We start from the raw sequence: 17,011 nt of genomic DNA, 5'->3' as shown, positions 1-17,011 counted from the left end.
TGGTTCTGTTGATTAGTCATGTCTTACGTACAGAACGTAATACCTTGATCGGCGATGCGACAAAATTCAAACAAAGTCACAATTATTACATTATTCCAATTTAATGAAATAAGAAAACGTACCGGAAAGCATTATAATTACGTTATAGCTTAATAAAGAAAAAATCATATTAAATATCGGCGTTATTTAAAAAAAAAAAAAAACTAGTGCGCATGCGCAAATTTGACCTCCTTTTCCCTTTGACTTTGTGGCTGTGCTATCTAGTGGAAACCAACTTGTCTTCCAAAACGCGTGTTGCACTCTGGGATTGATCCTCCAAAAAACCATGGCGTCCCGTGTCCTCCTAGCGCAGTGTGTCCGCCAGCTCCCCCGGTCTTCCGTGAGACTCTCGTCGGGTAACATTGCCGTGAGAGCCGCAGCTGTCCCGGTCCTATTCAACTCCCGTCCGGTGTCCTTCATCGCCAGCAGTCAGCGGACCCGGTGGATCGAACAAACACGGGTTTGTCTTGAATAACATGGGAGACCATTTAGTCGCTGCTGTGGCCTAGTAGTGACGGATTGTACATTGACCTACCAGTGTCTTTCCAAACTTATAATCTGTAATTAAGTGCCAACCGGTCACTTTGCAAAGCCAAACTCTTTAAAAACCGGGACAAAACCGGGACCGTTTTACTAATTCAACCAAACAGACTCTGTGAAAATGCATAGTTTGAATGGATACATGCATTTATGTTACACAACAACCGACTGTGTCTCCATGTGTTAGCAGCAAAGTAAAGATAAGCTAATTTATCATGTAATCGTTTGATACTTGGCTAGTTTAGTTGAGTACAATTTGAATTATACTTTATGTTCAAACTTTAGTACAATTAAGTACTGTTAGCATAGCTTACTAGCATGTTATATAGTGTATACTAGCTAGATGACAGTCGATTTGACCAATTTTAATGTACTCTAAAGCAAATGTGTTATTTATTATCAATACCGGAGGTTGTTGTGACAGGATGTGACGCACGCATGACTTGTGCACTAACTACAATGCAGTGGACACCTGTAATATTAGCTAGCTATTATCTAGGCTTGAACTAAACTGCTTGATTGGTCAAATGGGTGCATTGTGCAGAAGTGTTTTCAAGCTTGCATCGATAAGTGAATGACCTCTGAACCCATCCTTTCTTCCTTCCTGTCCTCCTTCTTCTCTCTAGATCTCCAGCTCAGTGGGAGTGTTCTGTCGACAGTATGGAGACCTGCCTCCCCTCACCGTTGAAAGCATTAAAGAACGAGTGATGTACGTCCTCAAGCTCTACGACAAGATCAACCCAGAGAAGGTAAGGACAGACCCAAGGCGCCACGGCTCGTTTTCGAGAGTAGGAATACTGAGTCATTAGTCCAGACGGTTTTACGTTTTTGCAATGACAACAAGAGAGTTTCTATTGGACACATCCTCTCCTGTTTCGTTCCCATTCGCTTCGTCGTGGTTCTGTTTGTCTAGTGAATTTATTCTCCACATATCTAGGATCAGTTTGACATCAACACTCCTTATCGTTCATACATTTATTTATTTATTTTATTATTATTATTTATTTATTTATTATTTATATACAATTTCATCCTGCCAACTAAATATAGTCCCGACACTATAATCTAAGGTTGATACCCAAGCTGGCTGGTTGTTCGTTCGATCGGTTCGGTTGCCAGAGACACGACCCAGTTCGTTCAGTCTTTTTGTTCTGTATCTATGGGACACGACCCAGTCGTTCAGTCTTTTTGTTCTGTATCTATGGATCCCAGTCGTTCTGTATCTATGGCAACCCAGTCGTTCTGTATCTATGGCAACCCAGTCGTTCAGTCTTTTTGTTCTGTATCTATGGCAACCCAGTCATTCAGTCTTTTTGTTCTGTATCTATGGGACACGACCCAGTCGTTCAGTCTTTTTGTTCTGTATCTATGGGAGCCGACCCAGTCGTTCTGTATCTATGGCAACCCAGTCGTTCAGTCTTTTTGTTCTGTATCTATGGCAACCCAGTCGTTCAGTCTTTTTGTTCTGTATCTATGGGTAGTTCAGTCTTGTTGTTCTGTATCTATGGGAGCCGACCCAGTCGTTCTGTATCTATGGCAACCCAGTCGTTCAGTCTTTTTGTTCTGTATCTATGGCAACCCAGTCATTCAGTCTTTTTGTTCTGTATCTATGGCGACCCAGTAGTTCAGTCTTTTTGTTCTGTATCTATGGACAAATCTCCGCTGTTGACAACGAAATGTGTAAAAGAAATATGCGTTAATTTTTATATTGAAGATTTTATAAATTGCCTGGCTGGGCTGATGAGACAGTGGACTGCGCAGTCAGATGGAACAGCGTAAATAGGCATATTTTAACGTCAGAGATTATACCCACCCGTTGTATACATACAAAAGTATGTGGACACCCATGATTTTGGATGAGTAGGTGTCCACATACTTTTGGTTATGCATCTCAGAGTAGGACTGGTTATGCCTCTCAGAGTAGGACTGGTTATGCATCTCAGAGTAGGACTGGTTATGCATCTCAGAGTAGGACTGGTTATGCATCTCAGAGTAGGACTGGTTATGCATCTCAGAGTAGGACTGGTTATGCATCTCAGAGTAGGACTGGTTATGCCTCTCAGAGTAGGACTGGTTATGCCTCTCAGAGTAGGACTGGTTATGCCTCTCAGAGTAGGACTGGTTATGCCTCTCAGAGTAGGACTGGTTATGTAGGACTGGTTATGTAGGACTGGTTATGCATCTGAGTAGGACTGCAGATCTAGGATGTCTCTGTCTGTCCTGATCTCCTCTGGTCGATCTGTATCCTCAGCTGGCGACGTCGTCCCACTTCCTGAAGGACCTGGGGTTAGACAGCTTGGACCAGGTAGAGATCATTATGGCCATGGAGGATGAGTTTGGTGAGTCTGGCTCCCTGTATCTTTCTGTCTCTCTCTCCCTGTCTTTGTGTTTGACTGTCGGTCTGTCTCTCCCTCCCCGTCGGTCTGTCTCTCCCTCCCCGTCGGTCTGTCTCTCCCTCCCCGTCGGTCTGTCTCTCCCTCCCCGTCGGTCTGTCTCTCCCTCCCCGTCGGTCTGTCTCTCCCTCCCCGTCGGTCTGTCTCTCCCTCCCCGTCGGTCTGTCTCTCCCTCCCCGTCGGTCTGTCTCTCCCCGTCGGTCTGTCTCCCTCCCCGTCGGTCTGTCTCTCCCTCCCCTCGGTCTGTCTCTCCCTCCCCGTCGGTCTGTCTCTCCCTCCCCGTCGGTCTGTCTCTCCCTCCCCGTCGGTCTGTCTCTCCCTCCCCGTCGGTCTGTCTCTCCCTCCCCGTCGGTCTGTCTCTCCCTCCCCGTCGGTCTGTCTCTCCCTCCCCGTCGGTCTGTCTCTCCCTCCCCGTCGGTCTGTCTCTCCCTCCCCGTCGGTCTGTCTCTGTCTCCCCCTCCCTGTCGGTCTGTCTCTCCCTCTCTGTCTGTCTCTCTGTCTGTCTCCCTCCCCGTCGGTCTGTCTCCCTCTCGGTCTGTCCTCCCTCCCCGTCGGTCTGTCTCTGTCTCCCCCTCCCCTGTCGGTCTGTCTCTCCCTCTCTGTCTCTGTCAGTCTCCCTCCCTGTCGGTCTGTCTCTCTCTCTCCCTCCCTGTCTGTCTCTCTCTCTCCCTCCCCCTCGGTCTGTCTCCCCGTCGGTCTCTCTCTCTCTCTGTCTGTCTCTCCCTCTCTCTCTCCCTCCCTGTCTGTCTCTCTCTGTCTGTCTCTCCCTCCCCGTCTGTCTGTCTCTCTCTCTCTGTCTGTCTCTCCCTCCCCGTCGGTCTGTCTCTCTCTCTCCCTCCCCGTCGGTCTGTCTCTCCATGTCTGTCTCCCTGCTGGTCCATTCGTTGATTTCAATAGGAATGTTCTAGACTAGTCATAATATTTTCATGTCGATAACTTAGTTATTAGGATTAACTAACCCTTTCCACTTCCTACATACCACTGTGGTTACGAATATGTGTGTGTGTTAAGCCTAATGTGTGTGTGTGTTAAGCCTAATGTGTGTGTGTGTGTGTGTGTGTGTGTGTGTGTGTGTGTGTGTTAAGCCTAATGTGTGTGTGTGTGTGTGTGTGTTAAGCCTAATGTGTGTTAATGTGTTCCTGCTGCAGGGTTTGAGATCCCGGATGTGGAGGCAGAGAAGCTGATGTCTCCTCAGGATATCGTCCAGTACATCGCTGACAAGAAGGACGTGTATGAATAACAATGAACCAGGAACTACTAACACCCCCAGTGAGTGTCCACGCCGACGACAAGGGCGTAACGCTCTCTCACCATTTAAACAACTATTAAAAAGCCTTGTGTTTCGGCCTTGGTCAGAGCTCTGTCATTCATCTCCAATGACGTGTATCTATCTATCTATATATATATAAACAAAAATCCTGGATTGCTGATAATGTTTTGTTTTTGGAGAGACTTTGAAGACACTCAGAAAAATATGTCCTTTGTAATTGTACAATTACAACAGTATTTCATTTAAACGTTTTTGTTGTTGTAGTGAGGACAGTAACATTAGTACTTAAATAAATATATATATGTTAAGGAAACAGTAACATTAGTTACAAATATTTTTAATTTGTTTATCGGATGTAAAAGCTGTCTGTAATTCAATAAACATGTCGGGGACATTTAGTAAATTAATTTCTATAACGTTCTAAAGTGTTGTTTACAACGGTGGGGGGGAGCCAAGATGGAGGCCCGGTGGCTTTAACACAATAGTGGGGGAGGAGCCAAGATGGAGGCCCGGTGGCTTCAACACAATAGTGGGGGAGGAGCCAAGATGGAGGCCCGGTGGCTTCAACACAATGGTGGGGGAGGAGCCAAGATGGAGGCCCGGTGGCTTCAACACAATGGTGGGGGAGGAGCCAAGATGGAGGCCCGGTGGCTTCAACACAATGGTGGGGGAGGAGCCAAGATGGAGGCCCGGTGGGTTCAACACAACACAGATGGAGGTGGGTGGCTTCAACACAATAGTGGGGGAGCCAAGATGTAGGCCCGGTGGCTTCAACACAGCGCCCCCTATTGGTCATTTAGTGACACGCCCCCTATGGAGGCCTGGTGGCTTCAACACAGCGCTCCCTATTGGTCATTTAGTGACACACCCCCTATTGGTCATTTAGTGACACGCCCCCTATGGAGGCCTGGTGGCTTCAACAGCGCCCCTATTGGTCATTTAGACACGCCCCTATTTGTCATTTAGTGACACGCCCCTATGGAGGCCTGGTGGCTTCAACACAGCATTGGTCATTTAGTGACACGCCCCTATGGAGGCCTGGTGGCTTCAACACAGCGCCCCCTATTGGTCATTTAGTGACACGCCCCCTATGGAGGCCTGGTGGCTTCAACACAGCGCTCCCTATTGGTCATTTAGTGACACACCCCCTATTGGTCATTTAGTGACACGCCCCCTATGGAGGCCTGGTGGCTTCAACACAGCGCCCCCTATTGGTCATTTAGTGACACGCCCCCTATTGGTCATTTAGTGACACGCCCCCTATGGAGGCCTGGTGGCATCAACACAGCGCCCTCTATTGGTCATTTAGTGACACGCCCCCTATGGAGGCCTGGTGGCTTCAACACAGCGCCCCCTATTGGTCATTTAGTGACACGCCCCCTATGGAGGCCTGGTGGCTTCAACACAGCGCTCCCTATTGGTCATTTAGTGACACGCCCCTATGGAGGCCTGGTGGCTTCAACACAGCGCCCCTATTGGTCATTTAGTGACACGCCCCCTATGGAGGCCTGGTGGCTTCAACACAGCGCCCCTATTGGTCATTTAGTGACACGCCCCTATGGAGGCCTGGTGGCTTCAACACAGCGCCCCTATTGGTCATTTAGTGACACGCCCCCTATGGAGGCCTGGTGGCTTCAACACAGCGCCCCTATTGGTCATTTAGTGACACACCCCTATTGGTCATTTAGTGACACGCCCCCTATGGAGGCCTGGTGGCTTCAACACAGCGCCCCTATTGGTCATTTAGTGACACGCCCCTATTGGTCATTTAGTGACACGCCCCCTATGGAGGCCTGGTGGCTTCAACACAGCGCCCCCTATTTGTCATTTAGTGACACGCCCCCTATGGAGGCCTGGTGGCATCAACACAGCGCCCTCTATTGGTCATTTAGTGACACACCCCCTATGGAGGCCTGGTGGCTTCAACACAGCGCCCCCTATTGGTCATTTAGTGACACGCCCCCTATGGAGGCCTGGTGGCTTCAACACAGCGCCCCTGTTGGTCATTTAGTGACACGCCCCTATGGAGGCCCGGTGGCTTCAACACAGCGCCCCCTATTGGTCATTTAGTGACACGCCCCCTATGGAGGCCTGGTGGCTTCAACACAGCGCCCCCTATTGGTCATTTAGTGACACGCCCCCTATGGAGGCCTGGTGGCTTCAACACAGCGCCCCCTATTGGTCATTTAGTGACACGCCCCCTATGGAGGCCCGGTGGCTTCAACACAGCGCCCCCTGTTGGTCATTTAGTGACACGCCCCCTATGGAGGCCCGGTGGCTTCAACACAGCGCCCCCTATTGGTCATTTAGTGACACGCCCCCTATGGAGGCCTGGTGGCTTCAACACAGCGCCCCCTATTGGTCATTTAGTGACACGCCCCCTATGGAGGCCTGGTGGCTTCAACACAGCGCCCCCTATTGGTCATTTAGTGACACGCCCCCTATGGAGGCCCGGTGGCTTCAACACAGGGCCCCCTATTGGTTATTTAATGACACGCCCCCTATGGAGGCCTGGTGGCTTCAACACAACGCCCCCTATTGGTCATTTAGTGACACTCAGTCAGGCTTTTAATTTACTCTTCAAAGTGTCCAGATCGACTTGCCCATGGGAAGAGGGGGGGGTTGGATGTTCCCCCTTGCTGGAAGAGGGGGGGTGGGATGTTCCCCCTTGCTGGAAGAGGGGAAGGGTGGGATGGGATGTTTCCCCCTTGCTGGAGGAGGGGAAGGGTGGGATGGAATGTTCCCCCCTTGCTGGAAGAGGGGAAGGGTGGGATGGGATGTTCCCCCTTGCTGGAAGAGGGGAAGAGGGGAAGGGTGGGATGGGATGTTCCACCTTGCTGGAAGAGGGGAAAGGGGGGTGGGATGTTCCCCCTTGCTGGAAGAGGGGAAGGGTGGGATGGGATGTTCCCCCTTGCTGGAAGAGGGGAAGGGTGGGATGGGATGTTCCCCTGCTGGAAGAGGGGAAGGGTGGGATGGGATGTTCCCCAGGGTGGGATGGGATGTTCCACCTTGCTGGAAGAGGGGGTGGGATGTTCCCCCTTGCTGGAAGAGGGAAAGGGGGTGGGATGTTCCCCTTGCTGGAAGAGGGGAAGGGTGGGATGGGATGTTCCCCTTGCTGGAAGAGGGGAAGGGTGGGATGGGATGTTCCCCCTTGCTGGAAGAGGGGAAGGGTGGGGTGGGATGTTCCCCTTGCTGGAAGAGGGGAAGGGTGGGGTGGGATGTTCCCCTGCTGGAAGAGGGGAAGGGTGGGGTGGGATTTTCCCCTTGCTGGAAGAGGGGAAGGGTGGGATGGGATGTTCCCCCTTGCTGGAAGAGGGGAAGGGTGGGATGGGATGTTCCCCCTTGCTGGAAGAGGGGAAGGGTGGGATGGGATGTTTCCCCCTTGCTGGAAGAGGGGAAGGGTGGGATGGGATGTTCCCCCTTGCTGGAAGAGGGGAAAGGTGGGACCCCCTTGCTGGAAGAGGGAAAGGGATGTTCCCCCTTGCTGGAAGAGGGGAAAGGTGGGGTGGGATGTTCCCCCCTTGCTGGAAGAGGGGAAGGGTGGGATGTTCCCCCTTGCTGGAAGAGGGGAAGGGTGGGATGTTCCCCCTTGCTGGAAGAGGGGAAGGGTGGGATGTTCCCCCTTGCTGGAAGAGGGGAAGGGGGATGGGATGTTCCCCCTTGCTGGAAGAGGGGAAGGGGGGATGGGATGTTCCCCCTTGCTGGAAGAGGGGAAGGGTGGGATGGGATGTTCCCCCTTGCTGGAAGAGGGGAAGGGTGGGATGGGATGTTCCCCCTTGCTGGAAGAGGGGAAAGGGGGGTGGGATGTTCCCCCTTGCTGGAAGAGGGGAAGGGTGGGATGGGATGTTCCCCCTTGCTGGAAGAGGGGAAGGGGGAGTGGGATGTTCCCCCTTGCTGGAAGAGGGGAAGGGGGAGTGGTATGTTCCCCCTTGCTGGAAGAGGGGAAGGGGGAGTGGTATGTTCCCCCTTGCTGGAAGAGGGGAAGGGTGGATGGGATGTTCCCCCTTGCTGGAAGAGGGGAAGGGTGGGATGGGATGTTCCCCCTTGCTGGAAGAGGGGAAGGGTGGGATGGGATGTTCCCCCTTGCTGGAAGAGGGGAAGGGTGGGATGTTCCCCCTTGCTGGAAGAGGGGGGGTGGCATGTTCCCCCTTGCTGGAAGAGGGGGGGTGGCATGTTCCCCCTTGCTGGAAGAGAGGGGGTGGCAGAGAAACAGTTTGAGACTGTCCCTGTGTGAGTGTATAGAAATCAATTGGCCTCCCGTGTCATTACCGTGTCAGCAGGGAAATCAATTAGCCTCCCGTGTCATTACCGTTTCAGCAGGGAAATCAATTAGCCTCCCGTGTCATTACCGTGTCAGCAGGGAAATCAATTAGCCTCCAGTGTCATTACCGTTTCAGCAGGGAAATCAATTAGCCTCCCGTGTCATTACCGTTTCAGCAGGGAAATCAATTAGCCTCCCGTGTCATTACCGTTTCAGCAGGGAAATCAATTAGCCTCCCGTGTCATTACCGTTTCAGCAGGGAAATCAATTAGCCTCCCGTGTCATTACCGTTTCAGCAGGGAAATCAATTAGCCTCCCGTGTCATTACCGTTTCAGCAGGGAAATCAATTAGCCTCCCGTGTCATTACCGTTTCAGCAAGGAAATCAATCCAACACAGAAGAATGACCTGTGCGCAGTGATGTACTTTTTTTTAAAGGGCCATTTCCCAGAAACCCCGTTGACTGTGAACGCTGTAGACGTCGGCTCGAGCAGAAATGACATTGTCAATCGGTGTTGTTTTGAATCGCTGTCTGTTTTTATTCACTAAAACAAAATCTACTTCATCACATTTTAATTAAATGAATCTGTGTTTTACTGAGGTGGAACTTCCTGTTTCTGCTCCTCACAGGATGTCCTGATGATGCTGTCCGACTGGCTGGGCTGGGCAGCGTCTCCCTCCACCCCGCCCACCACTTCATCAGTCCCTCTTCTCCTCCTCTGTTCTCTCTGTGGCAGCCGATGCCTTTTGTCTTGTGTTCCACTGTATTTAATGAAAATGTGTATTTTCCTGAGTTCGGGAGGTGAAAAATAAACATCACTTTTATGGTTGGACTCTTGTTGTACAGCGCCATCTTGTGGTTCAGGGAGTTCCCTCACTAAGCCCCAACCAAATTCACGTAGAAATATGAGTTATGGATCTGCAGTCCTAGAGCAGTTCTAGAGCAGTTCTGTTTCCCATTCAATAAAATGTTTTTGTAAACCTGCTTTAAAACACATTTTGGAAAATACATTTCATAATGATTCTAGAAATGAATGTTGTGTAAAGTAATGCAAAGAGGGTCATTAAAGTAAACTCTGTGGTGATTACATAAGACCGAAGAGGATCATTAACCTATGTTTGAAATCAGCTATAACTCTGTGGTGATTACGTAAGACAGCGAGAGCCTCTCCAGGTTGTCCGTATCTGGAACTGTCTGCTAAGTGGTAATAAACTATGGTGAGACTTCAGGAGATAATACAGGTATAGTGTGTGTCAGGTATGTGCGCTGGTGAGTTGGGATGAACTGTGAGCGTTCTAGAACTCTCAGCGATGGAACTGTCTGCTAAGTGGTAATAAACTTCAGGAGATAATACAGGTATAGTGTGTGTCAGGTATGTGTGCTAGTGAGTTGGGATGAACTTTGAGCGTTTTAGAAATGAGACAGAGTGATTTTAATTGAATTGTTTAATGAACACATACAGGAATGGTTCAATTCCTTTGACACCCTAACAAGTGTGTAGGGTGTAGGGCTCTATTTGGGGCCAGAAATGAACAGACGACATCACTGTTAGTCTTTTTATTGAGGGTTGTACCCAAGTTATACAGCTTTTGTGTTCCGACACTACGGCCAGAATGTTTACAAACAGTTATCAATATGTCTAGCGCTCGGTCGGTTGGCCGGTCGGCTCAGCCCAGGAGACCGTCCACCAACCAACCTAATAAACACCTTCAGTACACATTCTCTTTAATAGCACTAAAATAATCACCCAAAAACAAAATGTAAAATAAAACATCACCAAGAAGGAAAAATAATAATAATATCATTATTATTATGAAATAAAAACAATGACAACAGAACGCCAGCATCATCGTGGTCGTCGTGGTGACGACGATGGGAGGAGCCGTGGGATGACGGTGGGAGGAGCAGGCTGGAGTCTCTACCTTGGTTAAACGTTACGTCAGGCCTCTTGTGTTACCAAAATAAGGATTGTCCTTCAGAAAGTGCAGTTTCCCCCCGAACACCCTGAACCCCCCCCCCCCCCGTCAGGAAGACACACAACGCCAAAACACTGTCCCTGTAACTGACAAGTCTTTAATTATTAGTCATATTATAGACATGGGGTTTCTCTCTCTGTACATCGTATCAATCAGCCTCCCAAAGCAATGTGCATATTAGGTTTACAGGTCAGGCCGATATTCTACTCTGCATCTCAAGGTGTGAGGCTTCTAGCTGATACAATTCTCAGTGATAAAACGTCTCTATAGAAGTAAAGGAGAGACTTCTAGCTGATAGAACTCTAGAACTCTCAGTGATAGAACTCTAGAACGCTCAGCGATAGAACGTCTCTATATAAGTAAAGGAGAGACTTCTAGCTGATAGAACTCTCAGTGATAGAACTCTAGAACGCTCAGCGATAGAACGTCTCTATAGAAGTAAAGGCGAGACTTCTAGCTGATAGAACTCTAGAACTCTCAGTGATAGAACTCTAGAATTCTCAGCGATAGAACGTCTCTATAGAAGTAAAGGAGATACTTCTAGCTGATAGAACACTAGAACTCTCAGTGATAGAACTCTAGAACGCTCAGCGATAGAACGTCTCTATAGAAGTAAAGGAGAGACTTCTAGCTGATAGAATGCTCAGCGACAGAACTCTAGAACACTCAGCGATAGAACGTCTCTATAGAAGTAAAGGAGAGACTTCTAGCTGATAGAACTCTAGAACTCTCAGTGATAGAACTCTAGAATTCTCAGCGATAGAACGTCTCTATAGAAGTAAAGGAGAGACTTCTAGCTGATAGAACACTAGAACTCTAGAATGCTCAGCGATAGAACGTCTCTATATAAGTAAAGGAGAGACTTCTAGCTGATAGAACGCTCAGCGACGGAACTCTAGAACGCTCAGCGATAGAACGTCTCTATAGAAGTAAAGGAGAGACTTCTAGCTGATAGAACTCTCAGTGATAGAACTCTAGAACGCTCAGCGATAGAACTCTAGAACGCTCAGCGATAGAACTCTAGAACGCTCAGCGATAGAACGTCTATAGAAGCAGCAGTAAATCTAACCTCCTGCCTATAGCTGACCCCTGTGGCTGGTTGGTTGGCTAGTAGGTAGAAAAGGTGATGGCACACATGTTTTTTTAGGAATACCGTGACCTCCTGGCTGCGCTGTGGCACCGTAGTTCCTACAGAGGGCAATCACTGTCTATGAGTCCCTGGTCATCAGTAGTGCAGTAACAGAGGAGACAGGTCTGGAACACTGCCCAGGTCTCCAATCACTGTCTGAGTCCCTGGTCATCAGTAGTGCAGTAACAGAGGAGACAGGTCTGGAACACTGCCCAGGTCTCCACTGTGGACTGACTGGCCTTTATAATATCAACAAACCAACCCCGAATGAACATGGAAGGCTGGATAACACCATTGCATAGTCTCTTTGAGCACCCTACTCCCCCATTACCCTCCCCCCAATCATCCCTCGCTACCTTCCCCAAATCTCCCTCGCTACCCTCCCCCGTTACCCCTCTAACTCCCAGGTCTTTGTGCTGATATATATATATATTATATATAATAGACTAAAGGCTTTCCCGGGTCATTGTCAATGTAAATGACAATGAGACACGTGATTCCTCCCCAGTCAAGTCTGAACTAAAAGCCACAGAGCCTCATCATGTTAACCAGCGTTGGGAAGGATAACCATGGTAACACGCAGTGCTCGTCTCTCAGATCGAAGACTAATGATCTCAGGATCATACGGTTGGCGGCTCGGCACCTATCAGGGGGATTTGTACATTACAATACATTTGCTCATTGCTTTACACCTAATTTCTTTCAACTTCCTTCTCAACTTTTTTCTTGCAAAAAAAAATACAAATAAAAATGGATTTCAAGCATATAAACGTTGTCCAGCGACAACAACATCGTCCCTTTCCTTCCTCTTCTTCTTCCTTGGTTTGGCATGACAGTAGTAGTGATGACGAAGAACATACCATACTACTACACTGGGTTGAGTTAAACAGAGAGAGGGACAGAGACAGGGACAGAGACAGACAGGGACAGAGACAGACAGAGACAGAGAGACAGAGAGTGACAGAGAGACAGAGAGACACAGAGAGCCAGAGAGAGAGACAGAGAGCTAGAGAGAGACAGAGAGAGCTAGAGAGAGACAGAGAGAGCTAGAGAGAGCTAGAGAGAGCGAGAGCGAGAGAGAGAGAGAGAGAGAGAGAGAGAGAGACAGAGAGACAGAGAGACAGAGAGAGAGCTAGAAAGAGACAGAGAGAGCTAGAGAGAGCTAGAGAGCTAGATAGAGACAGAGAGACAGAGAGAGAGACAGAGAGAGACAGAGAGAGCTAGAGAGAGACAGAGAGAGAGACAGAGAGAGACAGAGAGAGACAGAGAGAGACAGAGAGAGCTAGAGAGAGACAGAGAGAGAGGGGGTGGGGGACGACGACACACCAAACAGAGGAGATTAACACTTGGGTTCCACGTCACGTCTCAACAGACAGACGGCTTTGTCCCTCGTCTAACCATCCACTCCGACAGACACACAATAACACCCGGTGATAACTGATCAGAGGGCTTTAGTTACCTGGCCCTGCCCAGACACTGGCCCTTTCTCCCTAAAGGGTTTAAGGTTAGGATGTAGCGAGGAGCCGATCACAGATCTGGGTTCAGGGGACACTTGCACCCAGAACATGGTTTTCCCTGGACAGCTTTGAAGAACCAAATCAGATTCAGAAACACTTTCCTGAGTCGGGCTGAGAGCCAATCGGAACCCTTTCCTGAGTCAGGCTGAGAGCCAATCGGAACCCTTTCCCGAGTCGGGCTGAGAGCCAATCGGAAACCTTTCCTGAGTTGGGCTAAGAGCCAATCAGAACCCCTTTCCTGAGTCAGGCTAAGAGCCAATCAGAACCCCTTTCCTGAGTCAGGCTTAGAGCCAATCAGAACCTCTTTCCTGAGTCAGGCTTAGAGCCAATCAGAACCCCTTTCCTGAGTCAGGCTTAGAGCCAATCGGAACCCCTTTCCTGAGTCAGGCTAAGAGCCAATCGGAAACCCTTTCCTGAGTCAGGCTAAGAGCCAATCGGAAACCCTTTCCTGAGTCAGGCTGAGTGGTGGGCCTCTGAAACAGCAACTAGCCTTGTGCTAGCAGCACCATGCTACCCTGACAGGTAGTTAAGCTCATCCCACGTGACAGTGCCCTCTGCTGGGCTAGATCAGCACAGAGACACCCCTCATACCACCACACTACCACACTACCAGCCTGTCTACCTGTCAGAGCACAACAACACACACACACCACAGCACAAGAGACCGACATCCTCCTAGTCAGACAGAGAGACAGACATCCTCCTAGTCAGACAGAGAGACAGACAGCCTCCTAGTCAGACAGAGAGACAGACAGCCTCCTAGTCAGACAGAGAGACAGACATCCTCCAACCAGACAGAGAGACAGACAGCCTCCTAGTCAGACAGAGAGACCAACATCCTCCTAGTCAGACAGAGAGACAGACATCCTCCTAGTCAGACAGAGAGACAGACATCCTCCTAGTCAGACAGAGAGACAGACATCCTCCTAGCCCTGTCCTCTCTCCTTCCATCTTTAAATAATCCCAAGTGCAAATCCAAATTTCCTCAGTTCAGACGCCTTTCAATAAAGACATTATTCACACCTCAGTTCAGCAGTCCTTCAATAAAGTTAATTTTCACAAAAATAAAAAAACTGGTTTCTGATGTTTCATGCAACATTTTGTTGAAACTAAAAAATAGTGAAATAAGCAATAACACAAGAAATCTGGAATTTAGTAAAACAATTATTATTGTTGATTGAATGATATATTTTTGGTAGAGCAGTTGTTTATCTACCTTGAATACTGGCACATCACTTGCAGGTCATAACAGAGTGATACCCAACTGTTATTATTCACACTCAGTTCAGCTGTGTTGTCTGTTAATTTGTACTAATGCTTTTATCAAGTTACTCAATACAGTCAAGGAACACAACGTCAAAACACACAACTAGCAACTTCTACTAGTCCAATAAAACCACTGGAGAGAAACAGTTTGATTATTTTTGTTTCTATAGATACTAAATGTAATTGATTATTTTTGTTTCTATAGATACTAAATGTAATTGATTATTTTTGTTTCTATAGATACTAAATGTAATTGATTATTTTTGTTTCTATAGATACTAAATGTAATTGATTATTTTTGTTTCTATAGATACTAAATGTAATTGATTATTTTTGTTTCTATAGATACTAAATGTAATTGATTATTTTTGTTTCTATAGATACTAAATGTAATTGATTATTTTTGTTTCTATAGATACTAAATGTAAGTGAAGAAGGTTCTAACGGCGACATCTCCTCCCTGTTTTGAAGCTCTTCACACGTTGCGCGTCGTCACAACGTAAAAACAATCACTATTGTAAACAGCGGGGTAAATCTAAACGCTCCGTTATTCAAATGAATTGTGTTTACGACCACCGACAGGTTACATTCACCCCCCCCTCCTCGCCCTCCCCCAGCAGCGACCACAGACAGAGCACCATCTCGGGAGGTACGAGGAAGAAGCCGAAAAAAAAAAAAAAAGAAAACACGATTATTATTATTATTATTATTGTTGTTGTTTTTTGTTTACAGATTTACCATCTGTGGCAATGAGAGAGATTTAAACAAGGTCATATATATATATATATATATATATATATATATATATATAGATCATCATCACATTATTCATTTTTAAAAAATGTTGACGTTGTGACACAGACAGAATTAAGCCCCTCCTCCCCGTGTCTGTAGTCCTTGTGATTGGCTACAATATGCATAGATACAGGGATCAGCTTTATGGTTCAGTCCCACACACACACACACACACACTGGGAGGACAGTGGCGAGGAGGAGGAGGAAGCACGTCGATTTCTCTACCTTTTCGTAAGACAGCATTTTTTTGGGGGGGGGGTGCAGAGCTCTTCCAAGCAGGTATTTTGGCAGAGAACAAACTAACTCACACAACCAGAAGTCGTTTCAGTGCTAGAAGACAAGGAGAGGATCTGGGGAGGGACCGACCCCCACAGTCAGGACACGGACCGACCCCACAGTCAGGACACGGACCGACCCCACAGTCAGGACACGGACCGACCCCACAGTCAGGACACTCAGGACCGACCCCACAGTCAGGACACTGACCGACCCCACAGTCAGGACACTGACCGACCCCACAGTCAGGACACTGACCGACCCCACAGTCAGGACACTGACCGACCCCACAGTCAGGACACGGACCGACCCCACAGTCAGGACACGGACCGACCCCACAGTCAGGACACGGACCGACCCCACAGTCAGGACACGGACCGACCCCACAGTCAGGACACGGACCGACCCCACAGTCAGGACACGGACCGACCCCACAGTCAGGACACGGACCGACCCCACAGTCAGGACACGGACCGACCCCACAGTCAGGACACGGACCGACCCCACAGTCAGGACACGGACCGGACCCCACAGTCAGGACACGGACCGACCCCACAGTCAGGACACTGACCGACCCCACAGTCAGGACACTGACCGACCCCACACCAGATCAGAACATGGTTCCCAGAGTTTCAGCATCGTCTTCGTCCTCTATAGAGTTGTGGTATAGATTTTTTTCATTTTTTAAACATTTATTTTTACTTTTTATATTTTTTTTCTAGCGATTTTATTTAATTTTAATATTTTTTTTTGTATTTTATTTTTGTATTTTTTTCAAATTGTTTTTAAAATGAAGGAAGATGACCACCCACCTGTCGCCCTCCTAAGGGCCTGTAAACAAGAGGCCGTCTCCATAACAACCGGACAACGTCGCCATAACATCCGGACAACGTCGCCATAACAACCGGACAACGTCGCCATAACAACCGGAGACTGCCTCCAATCACAACAATAGGCTGGTCTCTAACAACAAGTTCTGCCCCTGTTGTCATAGTGTCCCCCCCCCCAGTCTGGCAGGGCGGGGCTCCAGTCACAGCTGAGATTACAGTCCTTTACACTGAGCAGAGACTCACGTTCTTTACTTATAAAACACAACAACATTGGTGCAAATACTTCTGTCTTTTAAACATCGAAAACGAGCCATAAATCAGCATCTCTTATATCGTTAAACTGCTTCTCCACAATACCACCGGAAGGTATTTGTGCCAAGGCAGAGAGGAGAGCACACACACACACACACACACACACACACACACACACACACACACACACACACACACACACACACACACACACACACACACACACACACACACACACACACACACACACACACACACACAGTAAGAACGTCCTTGAGTAAACGGCTACATTGGAACTGGCAGCCCCCTCTGTATTGCAGATTAAACACTGAGATAAAAATAACGTTTCAGTGCAAAGTGGAAGAAACAAAACAACAAAACAACTAAAATAAAACACATAAATGATTGGAATTCCAATAACAGGGATGAAATAGACAAAAAGCTTTTTTGTTGAGTTTTGTTTTTAG

At 48.2% G+C, this 17,011-nt stretch overlaps 1 protein-coding gene across 1 annotated transcript; it reads left to right on the top strand.

Moving 5' to 3' along the window:
- The first annotated feature begins 264 nt into the window (after positions 1–264).
- LOC124025685 (acyl carrier protein, mitochondrial-like) lies at positions 265–9,335 on the top strand. The gene is made up of 5 exons (XM_046339027.1): positions 265–499; positions 1,206–1,328; positions 2,831–2,918; positions 4,121–4,241; positions 9,133–9,335. Exons 1-4 carry the CDS (start codon positions 326–328, stop codon positions 4,210–4,212), a joined length of 477 nt encoding a protein of 158 aa, XP_046194983.1. The 5' UTR covers positions 265–325; the 3' UTR covers positions 4,213–4,241; positions 9,133–9,335.
- The last annotated feature ends 7,676 nt before the right edge of the window (positions 9,336–17,011 follow it).

This window comes from Oncorhynchus gorbuscha, unplaced genomic scaffold (assembly GCF_021184085.1).
Source record: "Oncorhynchus gorbuscha isolate QuinsamMale2020 ecotype Even-year unplaced genomic scaffold, OgorEven_v1.0 Un_scaffold_2342, whole genome shotgun sequence".
NCBI classification, from domain to species: Eukaryota; Metazoa; Chordata; class Actinopteri; order Salmoniformes; family Salmonidae; genus Oncorhynchus; species Oncorhynchus gorbuscha.
This window is presented reverse-complemented; position numbering and strand designations above follow the sequence as displayed.